Genomic DNA, 23,442 nt, shown 5'->3' on the forward strand with positions numbered 1-23,442 from the left:
CCCCTGAAGATAACAGAGCACCACCTGTTGTAAAGGCTGCCTTCTCACTGGTTGTCTTGAAAGGAGAACGAAAAAGACAAAAATCTGTGAGGTTGAGGATCTGCCAGATCCAGGATGTCTCTCTGGAATAAATACACCCAACACAGATCAGACACTGGGGTCTATTCATGAAGCAGTGAAAAGTGTGAAGAAGTTGCTGATGGCAACCAATCAGCATTGAAGTAACATTTATAATTTGCATACTATAAAATTATACAAATCGGCTGATTGGTTGCCATGGGCAACTTATCCACTGACTCACTTCTCCACTTATCACTGCTTCATGAATAGACCCCCCACTGACCTTTCACTTCGATCTGCTCCTGGCTGAGGGACACGATGGAGCGGAAATGCCTACTATTGTTCTTTGTATGGGGGCATGGCCAGTTGGCCACGCCCCTCCTTGTCAGCTACCCATGCACTGCTCGCTCTCTACAGCCCTGGTTACAGTGTGAGCCAGTACATGCGCACTTAGCGGAGACAATTGTCTAAAACCGCAGCAAGCAGGAGGTCGCTTTCCCCGCACTTGTGCATCAGGGACCACACTTTTGACGACAATTGGGCACAGATATAAAGCTTTTCACATTTTTTTAAATAGAGTCCTGTATGGACCAGGTGATGGCTAATAATAGAATAAACCTGCTCCGGCAGTGGGAGTGCCCGTAGTATGAGACGCGGGCCCCCGTGTTGCCGCTCACCTGGGCACCGGCACCTCCCGGAAGGCTCTGCTCTAACCTCCAACCTGTCCCCTGCTGCTGTGCGCCGAGCGGCGCGTTTCCCGTGTCCTCGGAGTCAGAGATAACGATGGGCTCAGCCATACTGTCTCCCCCGTCACCGGAGCCCGAGCTGCAGCCTGCGGGGAGGCGGCGCCATGACAACAACAGGCCGATTCCTTCCCCGCGCCGTGAGCGCGCCTCCCACCGGCCGCAGCTCCCGTACCCATTATCGTGCTCCATTGCCGCCGCTGGGAGTGTCTCCTCTGCCTTCCATGTGATGAGATCAGCGTGTGATTATTATGGGACTGCAAATCCCAACAGCATCATGCTCCATGACCTAGGAAGAGATAGCTTGTGTACTTCACTTGTACACGCCTTTGTATCAGAGCGTCTGTGTATACACAAGTGATGTGCTAGGCTCTGCATATCGGATGCGATACATCCTGCCACTTAACGGGTGCGTAGCGGCGTTCATAGCTGTAATAGGATACAGAATAAAATAGCCCCACTGATGCAATCGCAAAATTGTGTATGCGCAGAATCGAGTACCACCAACGATTGCGGTTGACTCAGGGCTACTCAGAATAATGCGAATGCAGTCATGCTGGCGCCTGCACGTTAACACCCCCAAACGGCGATCAAAATTTAGCCTTTGTTGCATTCGCAATGCATTCACAGCGCTTGCACAGTCTGCCGATAATCACGCGTTTTGCGATTTTGCAACTGAATCTGAATAAAGCCCATAGTGCGCAAATACTAGAAGGACATTTACTGTAATATGTTATAGATGCTGTTAGAGAAGATAATATACACGTTCCCTTTGATTATTTTTACAATATTTAGCCTACAATAATGTGGTTATTGCACAGAGATCGTCCTCTTTATGTAAGTACTTGGACAACACTGCTGATTTAAACCTCTTTATTTGCTGAATGCTAAATATTACAATAGTTACTAAATATTATTAAATGTTTATTTGAAAAATAATAAAATGTTACTTTCTGTTTGGTTACAAAATATTGAAAGTACTCCATGCAACAAGGAATAAATATTTTCATTTGTAAGTTTATGTTTTGAAAGTATTACCTTGTAAGAACTGCAATTATGTATTGCTGAACGTTGGCAGCCAAATAGTTGCTTGTACAGCTTTCTTTTTGACAGGTTTGAAGATCACATTACATGAGTGAAGAGCTGTTTGGATTTTTACAGAGTTGTCCGATCTTTAGTGGACTGCACATGTGCATTGATAGAGCTGCGAGGTTGGTCACAGTTCCCTGTTAGCCACACCTAATTGATCTAATGCATGTCAAACATATGGCGTCCACCTATTGACTGTCTACCTCAGTGTTTCCCAACCTCAGTCCTCAAGGCACACTAATAGGCCCTACACACATGCCGATTTGTTTGAAAGATATGAACGATCTCGTTCATAAATGAACGAGAACTCGTTCATATCTTTCAGTGTGGAGGCTCCAGCGATGAACGATGCGCGGCCCCATGCTCGTTCATCGCTGGTCCCCCATCGGCTGTACATGCAGGCCAATATGGACGTTCTCGTCCATATTTGCCTGCACTTCAATGGAGCCGCGTGACGGGGGGAATTAAAAAACATCACTCCCCCCCCCCTGCCGCCGGGTCGCCCATCGGCCGTATCCGCCGTCGGGCAGCTCGGCGGCGGATCGGCATGTCTGTAGGGCCCTTAACAGTGCAGGTTTTAGTGATCTCCAGGCTTGAACACAGGTGACTTAGTTAGTACCTCAGTTATTTTGATTTAACCATCTGTACTGAAGCCTGGATATCACTAAAACCTGCACTGTTGGTGTGCCTTGGGGACCGCGGTTGGGAATGCCTGGTCTACCTAGACACTCTCTATCTTTACATTGGAACCACAAGTATACAAGAGGAATGCTCAACATTAGCATCATTTTGCACTTGAGTATTTATGAGAAATTGCAGCCGCGCATGATTTGCCATCCATCCATCCATCTCTGAATTGGTTTCAACATCCGAAAATCGTCTGATCAGTCCAGCTATTTCGCTGTGTGTACCAATTTAGGGGTAGAGTTACAGTACAATGGAAATTTTCTCACAGCAGAAAATCAACAATTATTTGTCAGCCAGATTACTGCTATTATTGAATATCACTGGAGAATAAACAAAAGTCATGCTGCTTGCAGCAGCTTTGCAATTGCAGTCCTTAGCAATACAAATGCAGGAGGAGGTGCATACCACCTCCTCCCTGCATTTGCAAAGCGGTCGCATCTCAGGTGAACATCGCAAACAATGGTTGTGATGTTCATCTGTGAAGGCAGGCTGAGTAAGCTTCAGTTTACTCAGGCTTGCAAGGCCATGGAAACTGTGTCTTGCGACAGTCCTTGGCACTCCCGGAAACGGGGGTAACATGCCCTTGTTTTCCCGAATGCTGCCCCCCCCTTCCTCGAATGCCTCTGTCTGTCAATCAGGCAGAGGTGTGCACATACCTGCGCTATGATCGCAGAACGGGTCCTACAGGAGCCTGACATTGGGGAATTGCAGTAAGGATCGCATAACTAAATCACCCCCTTAGTCCCAGGTTGTTTGCTTTCACACAAAACAAAATCCGGGGGTTGCTGCACGTGCAATAACTCGGGATTTTGATTCTAGTGTGAAAGGGGTACTACTGAGTTTATTTTTATGCTTTTTCTACAGCTATTACCAGTACTATAATTATAAAATATTTTTTACTAACAGTTTCTTATATAGCGCAGCATATTCTGTAGCGCTTTACAATTAGAACAACAGTAATAGAACAAAACTGGGTAAAAACAGACAGACATAGAGGTAGGAAGGGTTTTCTGCCAATTTAGAGGTTTGACCTGCAGAGAACAAAAATATAAATTGCTGTTTAGCAACTGTGAATATTCTTTGTTAACTAAGTAATGATTAGCTAACTCTGATTCCAGTAGAGCTGCATTTCCCAGCAGTGTTTATCTTGCGTTAGATGGCCGTCAGCAGCATCTGCAAGAAGAGAACATTTCTGGGGCAACAACTTCCAATAATGGCCCTCATTCCGAGTTGTTCGCTCGCTAGCCGCTTTTCGCAGCAGTGCACACGCTAAGCCGCCGCATTCTGGGAGTGAATCTTAGCAGAATTGTGAACGAAAGATTCGCAAAATTGCGAATAGACATTTCTTAGCCGTTTCTGAGTAGCTCGAGACTTACGATCAGTTCAGTCAGTTTCGTTCCTGGTTTGACGTCACAAACACACCCAGCGTTCGCCCAGGCACTCCCCCGTTTCTCCAGCCACTCCCGCGTTTTTCCCAGAAACGGCAGCGTTTTTTCACACACACCCATAAAACGGCCAGTTTCCGCCCAGAAACACCCACTTCCTGTCAATCACACTTCCGATCACCAGAACGAAGAAAAAACCTCGTAATGCCGTGAGTAAAATACCAAACTTCTTAGCAAATTTACTTGACGCAGCCGCAGTGCGAACATTGCGCATGCGCAGTTAGTGGAAAATCGCACCGATTCGAAGGAAAATAACGAGCGAACAACTCGGAATGAGGGCCAATATTTTATGAGAACACATTATTAGCAGCTGTGATTGCTACTTGAGCTGCAGTCAATTGCTTGTGTAGCATTACCCATTAAATAATACTAGAGGCTGTCACACCAGTGATTTGCCGCCACATAATGGTGGAAGTGAATTTAGCCAGTGGATAAAGTACTACTGGAAAATGTAGCTCTATTGAAAATAATGGTTTCTGACACGTTTTAGCAATGGATAACTTTAGTGGATATTTCACGCCTAAAAATAAAATAAGATTTTAAACCTACCGATAAATCTTTTTCTCCTAGTCCGTAGAAGATGCTGGGGACTCCGTAAGGACCATGGGGTATAGACGGGCTCCGCAGGAGACATGGGCACTCTAAAGACTTTAGAATGGGTGTGCACTGGCTCCTCCCTCTATGCCCCTCCTCCAGACCTCAGTTAGAGAAACTGTGCCCAGAGGAGACGGACAGTACGAGGAAAGGATTTTTGTTAATCTAAGGGCAAGATTCATGCCAGCCCACACCATCCACACCGTATAACATGGAATATACGCAACCAGTTAACAGTATGAACAAAACAGCATCAGCCAAAGACTGATCTTAACTGAAACATAACCCTTATGTAAGCAACAACTATATACAAGCCTTGCAGAAATATGTCCGCACTGGGACGGGCGCCCAGCATCCTCTACGGACTAGGAAAAAAAAGATTTACCGGTAGGTTTAAAATCTTATTTTCTCTTACGTCCTAGAGGATGCTGGGGACTCCGTAAGGACCATGGGGATTATACCAAAGCTCCAAACCGGGCGGGAGAGTGCGGATGACTCTGCAGCACCGATTGAGCAAACATGAGGTCCTCATCAGCCAGGGTATCAAACTTGTAGAATTTTGCAAAGGTGTTTGAACCCGACCAAGTAGCTGCTCGGCAAAGCTGTAACGCCGAGACGCCTCGGGCAGCCGCCCAAGAAGAGCCCACCTTCCTAGTGGAATGGGCTTTTACCGAATTTGGTAACGGCAATCCAGCCGTAGAATGAGCCTGCTGAATCGTATTACAGATCCAGCGAGCAATAGTCTGCTTAGAAGCAGGAGCGCCAACCTTGTTGGCCGCATACAGGTCAAACAGTGCCTCTGTTTTCCTAATCCGAGCCGTCCTGGCTACGTAAATTTTTAAGGCCCTGACTACATCCAGGGACTTGGAGTCCTCCAAGTCTCCCGTAGCCACAGGCACCACAATAGGTTGGTTTATATGAAACGATGAAACCACCTTGGGCAAAAATTGAGGACGCGTCCTCAACTCTGCTCTATCCACATGGAAAATCAGATAGGGGCTTTTGTGAGACAAAGCCGCCAATTCGGACACCCGCCTTGCAGATGCCAAGGCCAACAACATGACCACCTTCCAAGTGAGAAATTTTAATTCAAGTGTTTGAAGAGGCTCAAACCAGTGAGATTTTAGGAACTGTAACACCACGTTAAGGTCCCAAGGTGCCACTGGGGGCACAAAAGGAGGCTGGATGTGCAGCACTCCCTTTACAAAAGTCTGGACTTCTGGGAGAGAAGCCAATTCCTTCTGAAAGAATATAGCTAGGGCCGAAATCTGTACCTTAATGGAGCCTAACTTCAGGCCCATATCCACTCCTGTCTGTAGAAAGTGGAGAAAACGGCCCTAGTGGAAATCTTCCGTAGGAGCATTCTTGGCTTCACACCAAGAGACATACTTCCACCAGATACGGTGATAATACAGTGATAATGTTTCGCTGTCACCTCCTTTATCAGAGTATAAATTGATTTTAAGGTAGTTTCCTGTCTGCGATCAGCAGGATCCTTGAGGGCCGCCGTGTCTGGAGACGGTAGCGCCACCTTCTTGGACAAGCATGTTAAAGCCTTGTCCACCCTGGGCGAGGATTCCCACCGTACCCTGTCCTGTGCAGGGAAAGCATATGCCATAAGAATCCTCTTGGGAATCTGCAGTTTTTTGTCTGGAGTTTCCCAAGCTTTTTCAAATAACGCGTTCAACTCATGAGATGGGGGAAAGGTTACCTCAGGTTTCTTTTCCTTAAACATGCATACCCTCGTGTCAGGGACAGAGGGGTCATCTGTGATATGTAAAACATATTTTATTGCAATAATCATATAATGAATACTTTTGGCCACCCTTGGGTGTAACCTCGCATCATCGTAGTCGACACTGGAGTCAGAATCCGTGTCGGTATCAGTGTCTGCTACTTGGGACAGGGGACGTTTTTGAGACCCTGAAGGGCCCTGTGACACAGTCAAAGCCATTGATTGACTCCCTGTTTTATCCCTGGACTCCGCTTTGTCCAATCTCTTATGTAATAAAGCCACATTTGCATTTAAAACATTCCACATATCTAACCAATCAGGTGTCGCCGACGGAGACACCACAATCATCTGCTCCACCTCCTCCTTAGATGAGCCTTCCGCTTCATACATGCCGACACACACGTACCGACACTCCCACACACTCAGGGATATATCTATATGGAGACAGTCCCCCCATAAGGCCCTTTGGAGAGACAGAGAGAGAGAGTGCCAGCACACACCCAGCGCCACCGGACACTGGAATAAAATCCCAGTTAGCACAGCGCTTTTATATAAATATATAAATACACTCATTGCGCCAATTAAATGTGCCCCCCCCCCCCTCTTTTTTGCCCTCTGTAACCGTGTTCAGCAGGGGAGAGTCCGGGGAGCCAGCTTCTCTGCAGTGTGCTGTGGAGAAAATGGAGCTGGTTAATGCTGGCGGACCAAGCCCCGCCCCCTCACCGGCGGGCTTCGGTCCCGCTCAAATTATTTATACTGGCGGGGGTTTATTAATATACTGCCTCCGCAGTATCTACTTTATATGCCAGTGTCCCTAGAGGTTTTTACTGCTGCCCAGGGAGCCCCCCCCCCCCTGCGCCCTGCACCCTTACAGTGCCCGCTGTGTGTGTCTGTGTGGGAGCAATGGCGCGCAGCGTTACCTCAGTGAAGATCTGAAGTCTTCTGCCGCCTGTGAAGTCTTCTTTTCGTCTTAATACTCACCCGGCTTCTATCTTCCGGCTCTGTGAGGAGGACGGCGGCGCGGCTCCGGGACAAACGGCGAGGGTGAGACCTGCGTTCCGACCCTCTGGAGCTAATGGTGGCCAGTAGCCTAAGAAGCAGAGCCTATCATTCAAGTAGGTCTGCTTCTCTCCCCTCAGTTCCATGATGCAGGGAGCCTGTTGCCAGCAGTGCTCCCTGAAAATAAAAAACCTAACAAAAAGTATTTTTCAGAGAAACTCAGGAGAGCTCCCCTGCAGTGCACCCAGTCTCCTCTGGGCACAGGATCTAGCTGAGGTCTGGAGGAGGGGCATAGAGGGAGGAGCCAGTGCACACCCATTCTAAAGTCTTTAGAGTGCCCATGTCTCCTGCGGAGCCCGTCTATACCCCATGGTCCTTACGGAGTCCCCAGCATCCTCTAGGACGTAAGAGAAATGAGGGTGATTTTCACTGTGGAAAACTACAGCTGAAAAATAAGCAGTGTGACATTACCCTTAACTCAGGGCCGGACTGGCCATCTGGCACATGCCAGAAGGGCCGATCTGGCCCCTCAGAGAGCCGGGAAGGCCGCGCGCAGCGCAGCCTCTGGCTCTCTGGTTCAGCCGCCCCCCACTGGTCTCCATGGAAATGGGGGCGTGCCGTGAGTCCACGCCCCCATGACTTGCGGCGTGCTCCCATACATCATGGCGGCGCGCCCCTGTGACGTGCGCTTGTGCCTTCGGCGCGCACGCTCACAAATGCCCAGGCCGTTTTCGAGCCCCAGTCCATCGCTGCCTTAACTAGTAGATGGGTGTGCCTAATAGACAGTAAGCATGTCAAAAATAGGAGAACAGTGTTATGTCAAACCTATCATGCCAACATGGTAATAATGCAAAGTAAAGCATTGTAACCATGGGCCTAATTCAGACCTGATCACAGCAGCAAATTTGTTAGCAGTTGGGCAAAACCATGTGCACTGCAGGGTGGGCAGATATAACATGTGCAGAGAGAGTTAGATTTGGGTGGGGTGTGTTCAAACTGAAATCTAAATTGCAGTGTAAAAATAAAGCAGGCAGTATTTACCCTGCACAGAAACAATATAACCCACCCAAATCTAACTCTCTGCACATTATATCTACCACACCCCCATCCTGCAGTGCACATGGTTTTGCCCATTAGCTAATAGATTTGCCGCTGCGATCAGGTCTGAATTAGGCCCCATGTCGGCTTTAGCTACTATCAAACATCCCCTTAACCAGAGAAAGTCTTCTATAGCACTTATATATTTGATGTAGAAAGTTTAGAGGCGGTCGCTGGGCGGGAGGAGGCTGGACGGTCGCTGGGCCGGGAGGAGGCTGGACGGCGGCGTTATGCCGTTTAGGGGGTACGGTCCGGCCAACGTAGGAGTGGCCGGACCATTGGGGGGGTGGGCCGCGGCGACTGCGTGACGTCACACGCAGCCGCTGCGACCCAGGCAGCAAAGAGGTTCTCCTGGCCAGCCGCAGGAGCCGCGCTGGCCGGGAGGTACTCCTGAAATGCAAAAGCATCGCCGCTGTGCACTGACATGCGGGGCGGACTAGCCCTGTGTTGGGCATCCCCCCGCATGTCTGAGTGCCTGATCGTAGCTGTGCTAAATTTAGCACAGCTACGATCAACTCTGAATGACCCACAATGTTAGGTCGCTACATAGGATGCAAAACATTGCACATATGACATAGGTCGAAATGCCAGCATCTATACTCCAAAGGCACATTGTTGCCATCGACACTGCATTGCAGGTAATCGGAATGCCCACTCATTGTGAGAACCTGATTCCTCAAAAGTGTGTGCTTACCTGCTCATTTCTATTACACTCTACTTATAGTGACACTGCTTCCATCAAATGCAGCTCTACATTCTTGTACACAACTACACCATCTGAGTGGGAAGGGGGGGGGGGGGGGAGGGGGCGCCTCACCCCCTTCAAACATTTAAAAGGCGTCAGTCAATGTACTGGGTCGATGGGGCGCAGTGCAGCTGCCATCTAGGGTTACCATGAGTGGTGCACTCATTTTCTTGATAAAAGTCATGGAAACTGAAACATTGGAAAGAGTGCTGTTATGCATACATGATAAGTGGACATTTATCCAGCTAGGAGGGCACTTGGGAAGGTATATCTGAGTGTGCCAGATATTTTGAGATAATATATATATTTTGCTCCCAACATAAAAATATAGTGCCTCTGAACTACACCACTGGACAAATCACTTGCTCGTACAAGATCAGAAGACTCCTTAAACACCCTGTGCCGCAATGAAGTGCTCAGACCCAAGCAGGGTATTTAGTTACCGCCGATGACCTTGAGGTGTCGAAGCTTATTTTCCCGGCACCTTGAAGCTACCATAGAGGTGCGCAGGAAACTGCAGTATTGCTGTATCGCAATTATCAGTGATGTCTACAGCTGCATGTCACAACCACATAACTTCAGTAATGGAATGTCCCCACCATGGTCACCATGCACAAAGATAGTCATATCTAGAGGATGAAGAGTATAATAATTAAGGATTTTTAACAAATCTCATATACTCAGTAATAGCTGTAATACTTTCATATAGAGTTGGCCATCAAAGGGTCCACCATAGGTGTTTAACATCCTTAGTTTACCACTGATGGCCATCACACAGTGCAGGCAGCAGCTCTGACTTAGGGGGTCTATTTACTAAGCCTTGGAGAGAGAGAAAGTGGATGGAGATAGGCCAATCAGCTCCTAACTGTAATGTTACAGGCTGTTTGAAAAATGTCAGGAGCTGGTTGGTTGGTACTTTATCTCCGTCCACTGTATCTCTCTCCAATGCTTAGTAAATGGACCCCTTAGTGTGAGGTGGGACAAGCAGGGAATGAGGGTGGGGCTATGAGGCACATTAGGGGAAAGGCCAGCGTAGTGGTGTATGTTGGAAGCCTATGATCAGCAACCATAGATGTTTCATGTAAGTGACCACAAGAAATCTTATTTGAAAATGCATGTAGCCATAGGGATCATTGTCAGGAATGCAGGGAAATGGCACTGATGACCTATTTGAATGGCTATACAGTCATCTCTGATTTCTTTTTCCCCAAGTATATAACGGCGGTAAGGTGCAATCACGGAGATTGCTAGGCTCTTGAGTAAAGGAGATTGCTGCTATTTCAGAGAGTCTACCTGACATTCAGGGAGAGTTCGCAAGTATGCACTAAATGCTTCTTCACATGCTCATAGCATTGCCATCACTAGTTAGATTATTGGATGGTTTTGATGGATGGCATGGCTGCACTCTCTACCATCACTATCGAACCCTTTGCCCATCTGTGGCCTACCTTCTACGTTCGATGGCCATCACCCCTTCCATGGTATATGCTAGAACCAAGTTGGCTAAAGGACCTCTGACTTGGTTCTAGCATATACCATGGAGGTTGATTCTATTTCGGAGTGGGAGAACGGACCTTCTGACGTACCTAGGGGAGGAGACACGTCACCAGGGGGAGGAGCTACGGCCGAACAAGGTACCCGAAAAGTGCCCTCGCGGGCTCGCTTCGCTCGCCACGCTTCAGGGTCGGTGGCTCGCCACCTGATTACTAAAGGTAATAGTTGGTGGCGTGGATACTAGAGCAACTGTCCCGCTGGCGTAGCTCCTCCCCCTGACGGAAAAGGTCCCTTAGGCCACTTGGATCTAGCCTCAACCTTATGGGAAAGGTCCTCTCCAGGAAGGTAATCTAGACGCTACCCACTCCATTGCCGCTAATTGCAGGTACAGTAGCTACTGATAGCTGGCAGCTCTGGAGGTGGGATTGCTGCATGAGTGAGCACAGCACCTGCAGTTTGCACAGCGCCACCATCACACACTAGATTAGCCAAAACCCTCACACGCAGAACAACTTCAAATTCCAGCAGGAAAGGGAAGTGGTGGTGGTGGTAAATACCCGGAAGTAGTACCCGGCGTTGCCATGGCAGTGTAGCGGCGCCGGAAGGGGCGTGGCGGTGGTGCTGACGCTCAGTCCCGGGATGTTCTAGCAGGAGCCTCTCATCATCATGTCAGCGCTGGGGCTGCAGGAACACTTCCGCGCTAACTGCAAGACGCGGGAGTTCCCAGCGCACCTGGCTAAGGTGCACTCGGTGGCCTGGAGCTGTGACGGGCGCCGCCTGGCATCCGGCTCTTTCGATAAGAGCGCCTGCGTATTCGTGCTGGAGAAAGACCGCCTGGTGAGAGGGCCGGAGCTCCTGTATTGTGGCGGAGCATCATGGGGAGTGTAATGCACCTTAATTGTCCCATCAGTCTCATCGTGTCCTTACTATCCCCTACACATAATGGCTGAGGCTGCGGACAGGATAACCTTCTCCATAGGGTTATAGCCACGTAGGCAGCAATGAAATAAGGAATGACATATTATCATATCACCCTTCTTTGTAAGCAAAACCCAAAGGGGATTCTATGCTTGCACGCGCTTACTGTCATGTTTTTTTAATTGTGGCACTAGCACCATCCTCCCACTGACACATTGGGTTTTCTGCAGGCAAAATCATTTATGTTCTGAATGGTGCTAGGGTTCTATGGTGCTGTACAAGCTGAATGGAACCCACAGCTAAGGAACACTGGGCCTGAATCGGAGATATACACAAATGCTGTTGCAGCTACGAATGTATACTCGGCTGTGTGAATATAAGCAAATGTCATTGCTGCCTGGATTCGCATTGAGATGCCTCCCGGAAGTCTCATTTCCTCCACTTGTGTACAAGACACAACCAATGGACACACATCAGTCAGTAATTCACCATCTAAGTAACCTTATGGCGGTGCAGACTGGCCGATGGGTGTGAGACGCTGGAGCCCTTATCACTGTGTATGGGATAGCGGTGGAGTTACATGCCCATTGCTTTAGTAGCCACCCCTTGTTACCTCCCACACACGGTGCCTGACTGTCAGTCACTTTGCAAATAAATCCTCACTGCGACCGATGGCGCAAGACCATCGCGGCACATGCAGTAACACGTGGAATGGCTGAAAAAAAAGCTCCACTATGTAATCAATCAACTTTGCATACATCTCATAGTCAGGCCCATAAAACATGAGTGATCATATAATTACAGACAAGTCATCAACTTAAAGTCTAAAAAGTCAATGATGAGATAGCCTATAATTTAGCGGTTCATTGGAAAAGAGGCACAGGCCACAAAATACATGGGTCCCTTTTAAACTAGCTATGTATTGAACTCTAAGGCCAGGTATTTATATTTTTCTCCTGGTGAGAAACGGGCACATGCAACTATGTTAGAAGTTAGTGGAGTAGACAGTAGATGACAGAAGCTACTTGATGGCAGCAAAAATTAAAAATCCATGTTGATGTGGTATGTGCCTCTTTTCTGCTGAGCCCCTCAGTTTACGAGTTCTTCTTAACATACTGTTATTCTCCCTAAATCTTACATTATAGGTAAAAGAAAGTAATTATCGTGGGCATGGGGATAGTGTTGACCAACTCTGCTGGCATCCCTCAAATCCAGATCTCTTTGTCACTGCATCAGGAGACAAGACAATCCGCATTTGGGATGTTAGGACTGAAAGGAGTCTTACTACTGTTACCACAAAGGGTGAGTATTCTCATGTCTGCCTTTCTAGCACTTTGGTTAAGAACTAATGCACTTAAGAGTTTTGACTTTGAGCTTTGAAACAACAGCTTGCTGAAAAAATACATGCATCATCAGTTGTATTTCTTTTCAGCAAGTAAAACCGTCTACATGAGCCTAACAGGGCCTAAATCAGCATGAGTTGTAGTTTTGCGAAAAAACTACAACTCCTGTCTATAGCATGCGGGGGGTCGCCCCGCATGCCAGGTCCCCCAAAAATGCTTGCATCTTAATGGTTGCTCCCTGCCTACGCAGTCTAGCTGCGAAGACAGTCACCGGGCATCCAAAGTGACTGCGTGTGATGTCACGCAGCTGCCGCAGCCCGGCCCACAGACGGTCCGGACATGCCTCCGTTGTCCGGACCGTGCCCCCGAACGCCATGTCAGTGCCTACAAAATGCTTCGATGTCTTATTACTGCCCCCTCTGCCGGGACTTAGACTGCAATCGCATGATATATTGTGTGGAAGATTACATAGTGTGTACGCTGCAAGTCGTTGTTTTGGGGAATGTATGATTGTAAGTGACATTGGAATGACCGTTGCATCTTTTGTTAAATCATTGCAGTGTTTATCGTAACAGAAGGTTCTTAGAGCATTAATTATTCCGTAAATAAATCAGCTCCCATCCCTCAGACATTGTGGCAGCTTTTTAGGCATGGATTTGTGATGGCTGTAACTCTTTGGGGTGTTAGAAAATCTCAAAAGGAAAACTGGACATGTTACCCATAGCAACCAATATTCATTTATCTAGAACACTGTAACAAAATTAAGCTAGTTCAAAGTGACCGCTCCCCATTATGTATATAATTCAATGAAAAAGCAAATTGGAGTAATAACTGTAGTTTCTCTGACGTCCTAGTGGATGCTGGGGACTCCGTAAGGACCATGGGGAATAGCGGCTCCGCAGGAGACTGGGCACATCTAAAGAAAGCTTTAGGATCACCTGGTGTGCACTGGCTCCTCCCCCTATGACCCTCCTCCAAGCCTCAGTTAGATTTCTGTGCCCGACGAGAAGGGTGCACACTAGGGGCTCTCCTGAGCTCTTTGTGAAAGTTTTAGTTTAGGTTTATATTTTCAGTGAGACCTGCTGGCAACAGGCTCACTGCATCGAGGGACTAAGGGGAGAAGAAGCGAACTCACCTGCGTGCAGAGTGGATTGGGCTTCTTAGGCTACTGGACATTAGCTCCAGAGGGACGATCACAGGTTCAGCCTGGATGGGTCACCGGAGCCGCGCTGCCGTCCCCCTTACAGAGCCAGAAGAGCGAAGAGGTCCGGAAAAATCGGCGGCAGAAGACGATCCTGTCTTCAGATAAGGTAGCGCACAGCACCGCAGCTGTGCGCCATTGCTCTCAGCACACTTCACACTCCGGTCACTGAGGGTGCAGGGCGCTGGGGGAGGCAGCGCCCTGAGACGCAATAAATCGATAAAAAACCTTATATGGCTAAAATAAATGCATCACATATAACTCCTGGGCTATATGGATGCATTTAACCCCTGCCAAAACATACAGAAAAAGGATGATAAGGACGCCGAGAAAGGGGCGGAGCCTATCTCCTCAGCACACTGGCGCCATTTTCCCTCACAGCTCAGTTGGAGGGAAGCTCCCTGGCTCTCCCCTGCAGTCACTACACTACAGAAAGGGGTTAAAAAAGAGAGGGGGGCACAAATTAGGCGCAGTATATAACAATACAGCAGCTATAAAGGGAAAAACACTTATATAAGGTTATCCCTGTATATATATATATATATATATATATATATATATATATATATATATATATATATATATATATATATATATATATATATATATATATATATATAGCGCTCTGGTGTGTGCTGGCAAACTCTCCCTCTGTCTCCCCAAAGGGCTAGTGGGGTCCTGTCCTCTATCAGAGCATTCCCTGTGTGTGCTGTGTGTCGGTACGTTGTGTCGACATGTATGAGGAGGAAAATGGTGTGGAGGCGGAGCAATTGCCTGTGTTAGTGATGTCACCCCCTAGGGAGTCGACACCTGACTGGATGGTCTTATGGAAAGAATTACGTGATAGTGTCAGCACTTTACAAAAGACTGTTGACGACATGAGACAGCCGGCAAATCAGTTAATACCTGTACAGGCGTCTCAAACACCGTCAGGGGCTCTAAAGCGCCCGTTACCTCAGGTCGATACAGACACGGACACTGACTCCAGTGTCGACGGTGAGGAAACAAACGTATTTTCCAGTAGGGCCACACGTTACATGATCACGGCAATGAAGGAGGTTTTGAACATTGTTGCTGCAAGGGGTTCTTTGACACAACCAATTTCAACATATCTTGATTCCATCTTGCAACCGTTAGTCCAACGGCACAAGAATTTCCTTCTGGACACCACTATGTTTATTAATAAGCTGACAGCTCTGGGCAGCATCCCAGAAGGATCGTGGATGGTCTGCGCAGATGTTGTCAGCTTATATACAGTTATACCACATAATCAATGTTTACAGGCGGTGAAAAGGTTTTTGTTAGATTGTGATTTGTATGATATGGCATTTGTTGAATTTTGCATATGTCTTTTGGAGTTTACCCTCAAGAAGAATTACTTTTTGTTTGACAAAAAATATTATATTCAATTGAGCGGCTGCTCAATGGGCTCTGCTGTGGCCCCAGCTATAGCTAACATTTATATGTTTAGTGTCGAACAACATTTATTTTTCTCTGAGGAGGTGGTTTATTCTAACATTGTCTTGTATACCCGCTATATAGACGATTTGTTTATTGTGTGGTCGGGCTCTAAGGATACCTTTGCAAATTAATGGAAAAGATCAATGATAGTGGAAGTCCAATTAAATTCACATTTCGTATTAATCAACATTCTATAGATTATTTGGATGTTGATATCAAATTAGTCAATAATCAATTTGTGACATCTGTATTCTTGAAAGAAACAGACAGGAATACCTTATTACAATATAACAGCTGTCATCCATCAAAATTAAAAAATTCACTTCCATATTCACAAATGTTAAGAATTAGGAGAATCAATTCAAACACAGAGACGGCCACTAAACAGATTGATGCACTAATAGAGAAATTATATTTAAGGGGATATGAGAGAGATCTACTGAATCACACGAAAGAGCGAGTGTTATTGATTGATCGGAATGAATTATTAAATAAGGTACAGGTTAATACAGTAAAGGAACGAGTCCCGATCATCACTCAATATAACACACAATCAGGTGAGATCAATGCCGCTATTAAGAAACATTGGCATGTAATTAAAACAGATCAGCAATTGCCATTCCAAAAGGTAAATCCTATGCCGTGTTTCACACGAGGTAAAAATCTTAGGGATCTTTTGGTACGCACAGATATTAGCAACCAGGAACCAACTGGTACCCAGCATTTTTTGTCTAAGAAAAAGTTGGGTTGTTTCAAATGTGGATGCACCACCTGTAGTTTTTTAATTGCAGGCGATGCCTTTTTCCATCCACACACAGGAAAAAAGTTTTTAATCCGACATCATCTAACATGTAATACGTGCTATGTTGTATACCAAATAATCTGTCCCTGTGGATTAAGCTATATAGGCAAAACCCAGGGAAGATTTAAGGATCGCATGTCAATGCACAGATCAGCAATCAGAGCGGCATTGAGTAGCGACAAAAAATCGGATCAACCAGTTGCCCGTCACTTTGCGGAGTTTAAGCATAGTGTAGCCAGCATTAGGTATCGGATGATAGATTGGGTAGAAAAACCGGTGAGAGGAGGTGATCGTAATCGATTACTAATACAGAGAGAGGTTCAATGGATACATCGACTGGATGTATTATCCCCGCGGGGATTAAATGAATATTTGAGTTATAATTGCTTTTGAATGCTTTTCTTAGCCTTATAGGTTGGATCGCAGTTCAATTGGGGCAATCTGATTGACAATCTGTCTTATATGTATTGTTATATCTGTAGAATCGCTGCATGTTTATTTGTAACCTTGGTGATGGGTGCACTTCTTGATGATGTCATCAGCCGCTGCCGGAAAGGAGGAGGGTCCGTGAGGACTCCCGGCGTGGTAGACTGCACGGGTGATTGTGTATAAAGGTATGTAATTTATGTGTCATTCTTTTATAAACCTGACGATAGTGCTTAGGCACTGAAACGTTGTTTAACGCTACTGGTTTCCAGTGTGTCTTTTTCATACAAGCTGAGTGCCGCACGGTGAGAATTATATATATATATATATATATATATATATATATATATATATATATATATATAGCGCTCTGGTGTGTGCTGGCAAACTCTCCCTCTGTCTCCCCAAAGGGCTAGTGGGGTCCTGTCCTCTATCAGAGCATTCCCTGTGTGTGTGCTGTGTGTCGGTACGTTGGTGTCGACATGTATGAGGAGAAAAATGATGAGGAGACGGAGTAGAGTGTCTGAAATAGTGTTGTCACCCCCTAGGGGGTCGACACCTGAGTGGATGTACTGTTGAAATTGCGTGACAGTGTCAGCTTTGTATAAAAGACAGTGGTTGACATGAGACAGCCGGCTACTCAGCTTGTGCATGTCCAGACGTCTCATACAGGGGCCCTAAAGCGCCCGTTACCTCAGATACAGACGCCGACAAGGGTACTGACTCCTGTGTCGACGGTGAAGAGACAACCGTGATTTCCAATAGGGCCACACATTGCATGATTGAGGCAATGGAAAAAAGTTTACACTTTTCTGATAATATGAATACCACCAAAAAAAAAAGGGGTATTATGTTTGGTGAGGAAAAACTTCCTGTAGTTTTCCTGAATCTGAGAAATAAAATGAGGTGTGTGATGATGCGTGGGTTTCCCCCCGATAACAATTGATAATTTCTAAAAAGTTATTGGCAGTATACCTTTTCCCGCCAGAGGTTAGGGTGCGTTGGGAAACACCCCCTAGGGTGGATAAAGCGCTCACATGCTTGTAAAAACAAGGGCTCTACCCTCTCCTGAGATGGCCGCCCTTAAGGATCCTGCTGATAGAAAGCAGGAGCGTATCCTAAAATGTATTTACACACATACTGGTGTTATACTGCGACCAGCAATCGCCTCAGCCTGGATGTGCAGTGCTGGGTTGGCGTGGTCGGATTCCCTGACTGGAAATATGATATCCTAGATAAGGACAGTATATTATTGCCTATAGAGCAATTAAAAGATGCATTTCTATATATGCATGATGCACAGCGGAATATTTGCCGACTGGCATCAAGTATAAGTGCGTTGTCCAATTATTCCAGTAAAGTGGTCAGGTGATGCGGATTCCAAACGGCATTTGGAAGTATTGCCTTAAAAGAGGGAATGTACCCCAGGTCGCCTCTCAAAATAAGACGCTGTATTATCAGGCGCAGTCCTGGTTGGCAAGCGGACAAAAGGGTTCCTCTTTTCTGCTCGTGACAGAGGGAGAGGAAAATGGCTGCAGAGATCAGCCAGTTCCAAGGAACAGAAACCCTTTTCCGCCTCTGCCAAGCCCTCAGTATGACGCTAGGGCTTTACAAGTTCAGGCACGGTGGGGTCCCGTTCTCAATGAATTTCAGTGCGCAGTGGGCTCACTTGCAAGTAGACCCCTGGATCCTTCAGATAATATTTCAGGGGTACAAATTGGAATTCGAGACGTATTCCCCTCGCCGTTTCCAAAAGTCTGTTTTACCGACGTCTCCCGCTGACAGGGAGGCAGTTTTGGAAGCCATTCACAAGCTGTATTCCCAGCAGGTGATAATCAAGGTACCCCTCCTGCAACAGGGAACGGGGTATTATTCCACACTATTGTGGTACCGAAGCCAGACGGCTCGGTGAGACCGATTTTAAAATCTAAAATCTAAAATCTTTGAACACTTGCATACAGAGGTTCAAATTCAAAATTGAGTCACTCAGAGCAGTGATTGCAAACCTGGAAGAAGGGGACTACATGATGTCTCGGGACATCAAGGATGCTTACCTTCATGTCAAAATATACCCTTCTCACCAAGGGTATTTCAGGTTATGGTACAGAACTGTATCAGTTCGGACGCTGCCGTAGGGATGGTCCACGGCACCCCGGGTCTTTACTGAAGTAATGACCGAAATGATGATATTCCTTCGAAGGAAGGGAATTTTAGTTATCCTTTACTTGGACGATTCCCCGATAAGGGTAAGATCCAGGGAACAGTTGGAGATCGGTGTAGCACTATATCAGGTAGTGTTGCGGCAGCACGATTGGATTTTCAATATTCCAAAATCGCAGCTGATTCCGACGACTTGTCTTCTGTTCCTAGGGATGATTCTGGACATAGTCCAGAAAGAAGGTGCTTCTCCCGGAGGAGAAAGCCAGGGAGTTATCCGAGCTAGTCAGGAACCTCCTAAAACCGAACCAAGTCTCAGTGCATCAATGCACAAGGGTTCTGGGTAAAAATGGTGGCTTCCTACGAAGCAATCCCATTCGGCAGATTCCACGCACAGTGGAACCTTCTGGACAAATGGTCCGGGTCGCATCTTCAGATGCTTCAGCGGATAACCCTGTCACCAGGGACAAGGGTATCCCTCCTGTGGTGGTTGCAGAGTGCTCATCTTCTAGAGGGCCGCAGATTCGGCATTCGGGACTGGGTCCTGGTGGCCACGGATGCCAGCCTGCGAGGCTGGGGAGCAGTCACACAGGGAAGGAATTTCCAGGGCTTATGGTCAAGCCTGGAGACATCTCTTCATATAAACATTCTGGAACTAAGGGCCATTTATAATGCCCTAAGTCAAGCGAAACCCCTGCTTCAGGGTCAGGCGGTATTGATCCAATCGGACAACATCACGTCAGTCGCCCACGTAAACAGACAGGGCGGCACGAGAAGCAGGAGGGCAATGGCAGAAGCTGCAAGGATTTTAGCTGGGCGGAAAATCATGTGATAGCACTGTCAGCAGTGTTCATTCCGGGAGTGGACAACTGGGAAGCAGACTTCCTCAGCAGACACGACCTTCACCCGGGAGAGTGGGGACTTCACCCAGAAGTCTTCCACCTGATTGTAAACCGTTGGGAAAAACAAAAGGTGGACATAATGGCGTCCCGTCTAAACAAAAAACTAGACAGATATTGCGCCAGGTCAAGGGACCCTCAGGCAATAACGGTGGACGCTCTGGTAACACCGTGGGTGTACCAGTCAGTGTATGTGTTCCCTCCTCTGCCCCTCATACCAAAAGTACTGAGAATCATAAGAAGGAGAGGAGTAAGAACTATACTCGTGGTTCCGGATTGGCCAAGAAGGACTTGGTATCCGGAACTTCAAGAGATGCTCACGGACGAACCGTGGCCTCTACCTCTAAGAAAGGACCTGCTCCAGCAAGGGCCTTGTCTGTTGCAAGACTTACCGCGGCTGCGTTTGACGGCATGGCGGTTGAATGCCGGATCCTGAAGATCCCTACCCTGGTCAAGGCCAGGAAAGACGTAACCGCAAAACATTATCACCGCATTTGGCGAAAATATGTTGCGTGGGGTGAGGCCAAGAAGGCCCCTACAGAGGAATTTCAACTGGGTCGTTTCCTCCATTTCCTGCAAACAGGACTGTCTATGGGCCTAAAATTAGGGTCCATTAAGGTTCAAATTTCGGCCCTGTCGATTTTCTTCCAAAAAGAACTGGCTTCAGTGCCTGAAGTTCAGACATTTGTAAAAGGGGTGCTGCATATACAGTCTCCTTTTGTGCCTCCAGTGGCACCTTGGGGATCTCAATGTTGTGTTGAGTTTCCTAAAGTCACATTGGTTTGAACCACTCACCACTGTATACTTAAAATATCTCACATGGAAGTGACGAATTAGCCCTGGTTTCAGCCAGGCGTGTGTCAGAATTGGCGGCTTTATCATAAAAGCCCTTACTTAATATTTCATTCTGAAAGGGCAGAATTGAGGACTCGTCCTCAAATTTTCTACCTAAGGTGGTTTCTGCATTTCACATGAACCAACCTATTGTGGTGCCTGCGGCTACTAAGGACTTGGAGGATTCCAAGTTGCTTGACGTGGTCAGGACCCTGAAAATACATGTTTCCAGGACGGCTGGAGTCAGAAAATCTGACTCGCTGTTTATCCTGTATGCACCCAACAAACTGGGTGCTCCTGCTTCTAAGCAGACGATTGCTCGTCGGATTTGTAGTACAATTCAGCTTGCACATTCTGTGGCAGGCCTGCCACAGCCAAAAATCTTAAAATGCCCACTCCACAAGGAAGGTGGGCTCATCTTGGGCAGCTGCCCGAGGGGTCTCGGCTTTACAACTTTGCCGAGCAGTTACTTGGTCAGGAGCAAATACGTTTGTAAAATTCTACAAATTTGATACCCTGGCTAAAGAGGACCTGGAGTTCTCTCATTCGGTGCTGCAGAGTCATCCGCACTCTCCCGCCCGTTTGGGAGCTTTGGTATAATCCCCATGGTCCTTACGGAGTCCCCAGCATCCACTAGGACGTCAGAGAAATTAAGAATTTACTTACCGATAATTCTATTTCTCGTAGTCCGTAGTGGATGCTGGGCGCCCATCCCAAGTGCGGATTGTCTGCAATACTGGTACATAATTATTGTTACCAAAAAATTCGGGTTATTGTTGTAGTGAGCCATCTTTTCTAGAGGCTCCTCTATTATCATGCTGTTAACTGGGTTCAGATCACAAGTTGTACAGTGTGATTGGTGTGGCTGGTATGAGTCTTACCCGGGATTCAAAATCCTTCCTTATTGTGTACGCTCGTCCGGGCACAGTATCCTAACTGAGGCTTGGAGGAGGGTCATAGGGGGAGGAGCCAGTGCACACCAGGTGATCCTAAAGCTTTCTTTAGATGTGCCCAGTCTCCTGCGGAGCCGCTATTCCCCATGGTCCTTACGGAGTCCCCAGCATCCACTACGGACTACGAGAAATAGAATTATCGGTAAGTAAATTCTTATTTTGTCTTCTGTAAATGTCTCGCTGGCATCTTGGGTGATTGCTATATAAAACAGTTAACTTTTATTAACTGATACCAAAGAGCTGGCCTTTTTCTGTGGAAGATGACTTTCTGATATTGCTTGCTGTGGCACATTTGCTGTTACTTATCGTGGACCTTAGTATTTGCTTTCAATTTTTATGAATTATTGATAAAAAATTATAAACATTATTAATCCTAATCCTGCAGTTTGCTGTAGCCCAAGTCAGTGGACATGTTTCTGAGTGGCAAGTTGTAGTTAATTCATTTTTTTTATTTTTTTAAATACATGTTTAGTATTTTTGCAAAATATGACGTTTTGTGACGTCCACTCCACCATATTTATGTTTTTATGCTTTGTGTGTATCTTTCTAGTTAATATATCTTGTTTGTAGGTGAAAATATAAATATCTGCTGGAGTCCAGATGGTCAGACCATTGCAGTAGGAAATAAGGACGATGTAGTCACCTTCATAGACGTCAAAACTCATCGCCCCAAAGCAGAAGAGCAGTTCAAGTTTGAAGTGAATGAAATATCCTGGAACAATGATAACAATCTGTTTTTCCTCACCAATGGGAATGGCTGCATCAACATTCTGAGGTATAATTCTATCACTAGTCTCCCAGATGCTGGTCACTCAGATCAGGTTTGACATTTCCATTAAAGCATTGCTGACATCTAACCATTTGCAAGTGATTTCAAATATACTTCATGTTATGTATGCAAACACATTTATGGAGACAAGTCTCTCCATATAGCTTTATGTTAAACTAATGGCAGACACAGGGGCAGATGTATTAAGCCTGGAGAAGTGATAAAGCAGTGATAAGTGCAAGGTGATAACACACCAACCAATCAGCTCCTTGCACTTACCACTGCTTTATCACTTCTCCAGGCTTAATACATCTGCCCCACTGTTCCTGCTGAAGTAACTGTGTAGGTACAAATGTCTTCACACGTCCTGGTAACTATGTAGGTAGAGATGTCTTCACTCGTTCTGGTTCACCATAACTGAAAACTTGGAATATTCACAATAGTGAGATGTTTTGCTCAGGGGAAGTGAAATGTGTGGGGGTTAGATTTTTTTATATTCACAAAAAAAAAAAAAAGTTATTGAGAAAGTTACAATAATTAAAGAGGAGGATTAGTGAGAGGCCATGTTCTGCAACCGCTATGGGGCTGGTTCAGACGTGGACGCTGTTGCTGCCGCCAACAGCCGTGCGACCATATGCAAATGCATCAGGAGGCATCTAGTGCAGGCATGTCAAACTCAAAATCCCAACTGGGTTGACTTATCAAGGTCTAAAGGTGCATACACACTGGGCGTTTTTGCCCAGTGTGTATGCACAGCGATGATGTGAACATCGCTGGCAGGAAAATTGCTCAGTGCATACACACTGAGCGATGTTCCCGGGGGTGAACTACGTTCCATAGTAGTGGTTCACTCGGCTGGTAAAATAGGCAGACGGAAGACGGCGGCCAGTGATGATGCACATCACCGCTCATCGCTCGGCCATACATACTAGGAGGTTTTGAGCTCAAAGTAGCGCAGAACGCCAAAGAGTGAGCTACTTTGAGCTCAAA

At 46.6% G+C, this 23,442-nt stretch overlaps 2 protein-coding genes and 1 long non-coding RNA gene across 9 annotated transcripts in view; 2 read left to right on the forward strand and 1 right to left on the reverse strand.

Moving 5' to 3' along the window:
* The window catches only part of SIMC1 (SUMO interacting motifs containing 1), a 116,090-nt gene extending 115,000 nt beyond the window's left edge, over positions 1–1,090 (reverse strand). For 3 of the 7 annotated variants that reach the window (XM_063928002.1, XM_063928003.1, XM_063928001.1), the window contains exon 1: positions 738–1,085. In XM_063928002.1, coding sequence (XP_063784072.1) covers positions 738–995 — 258 coding nt within the window. In that variant the 5' untranslated portion in view covers positions 996–1,085. The other 4 variants (XM_063928007.1, XM_063928006.1, XM_063928004.1 and 1 more) reach the window with 4 other exon arrangements.
* Positions 1,091–1,368: 278 nt separating this feature from the next.
* LOC134933057 (uncharacterized) lies at positions 1,369–2,016 on the forward strand. The gene is made up of 2 exons (XR_010179582.1): positions 1,369–1,640; positions 1,917–2,016. It is a non-coding gene; the product is annotated as an uncharacterized LOC134933057 (long non-coding RNA).
* A 9,221-nt stretch (positions 2,017–11,237) lies between these two features.
* The window catches only part of THOC3 (THO complex subunit 3), a 36,432-nt gene continuing 24,227 nt past the window's right edge, over positions 11,238–23,442 (forward strand). Inside the window, exons 1-3 of the mRNA XM_063928009.1 lie at positions 11,238–11,526; positions 12,753–12,909; positions 22,254–22,458. Of these exons, the coding sequence (XP_063784079.1) occupies positions 11,356–11,526; positions 12,753–12,909; positions 22,254–22,458 (533 nt within the window). The 5' untranslated portion in view covers positions 11,238–11,355. The remainder of the gene's footprint in view (positions 11,527–12,752; positions 12,910–22,253; positions 22,459–23,442) is intronic.

This window comes from Pseudophryne corroboree, chromosome 6 (genome assembly GCF_028390025.1).
Source record: "Pseudophryne corroboree isolate aPseCor3 chromosome 6, aPseCor3.hap2, whole genome shotgun sequence".
NCBI lineage: Eukaryota > Metazoa > Chordata > Amphibia > Anura > Myobatrachidae > Pseudophryne > Pseudophryne corroboree.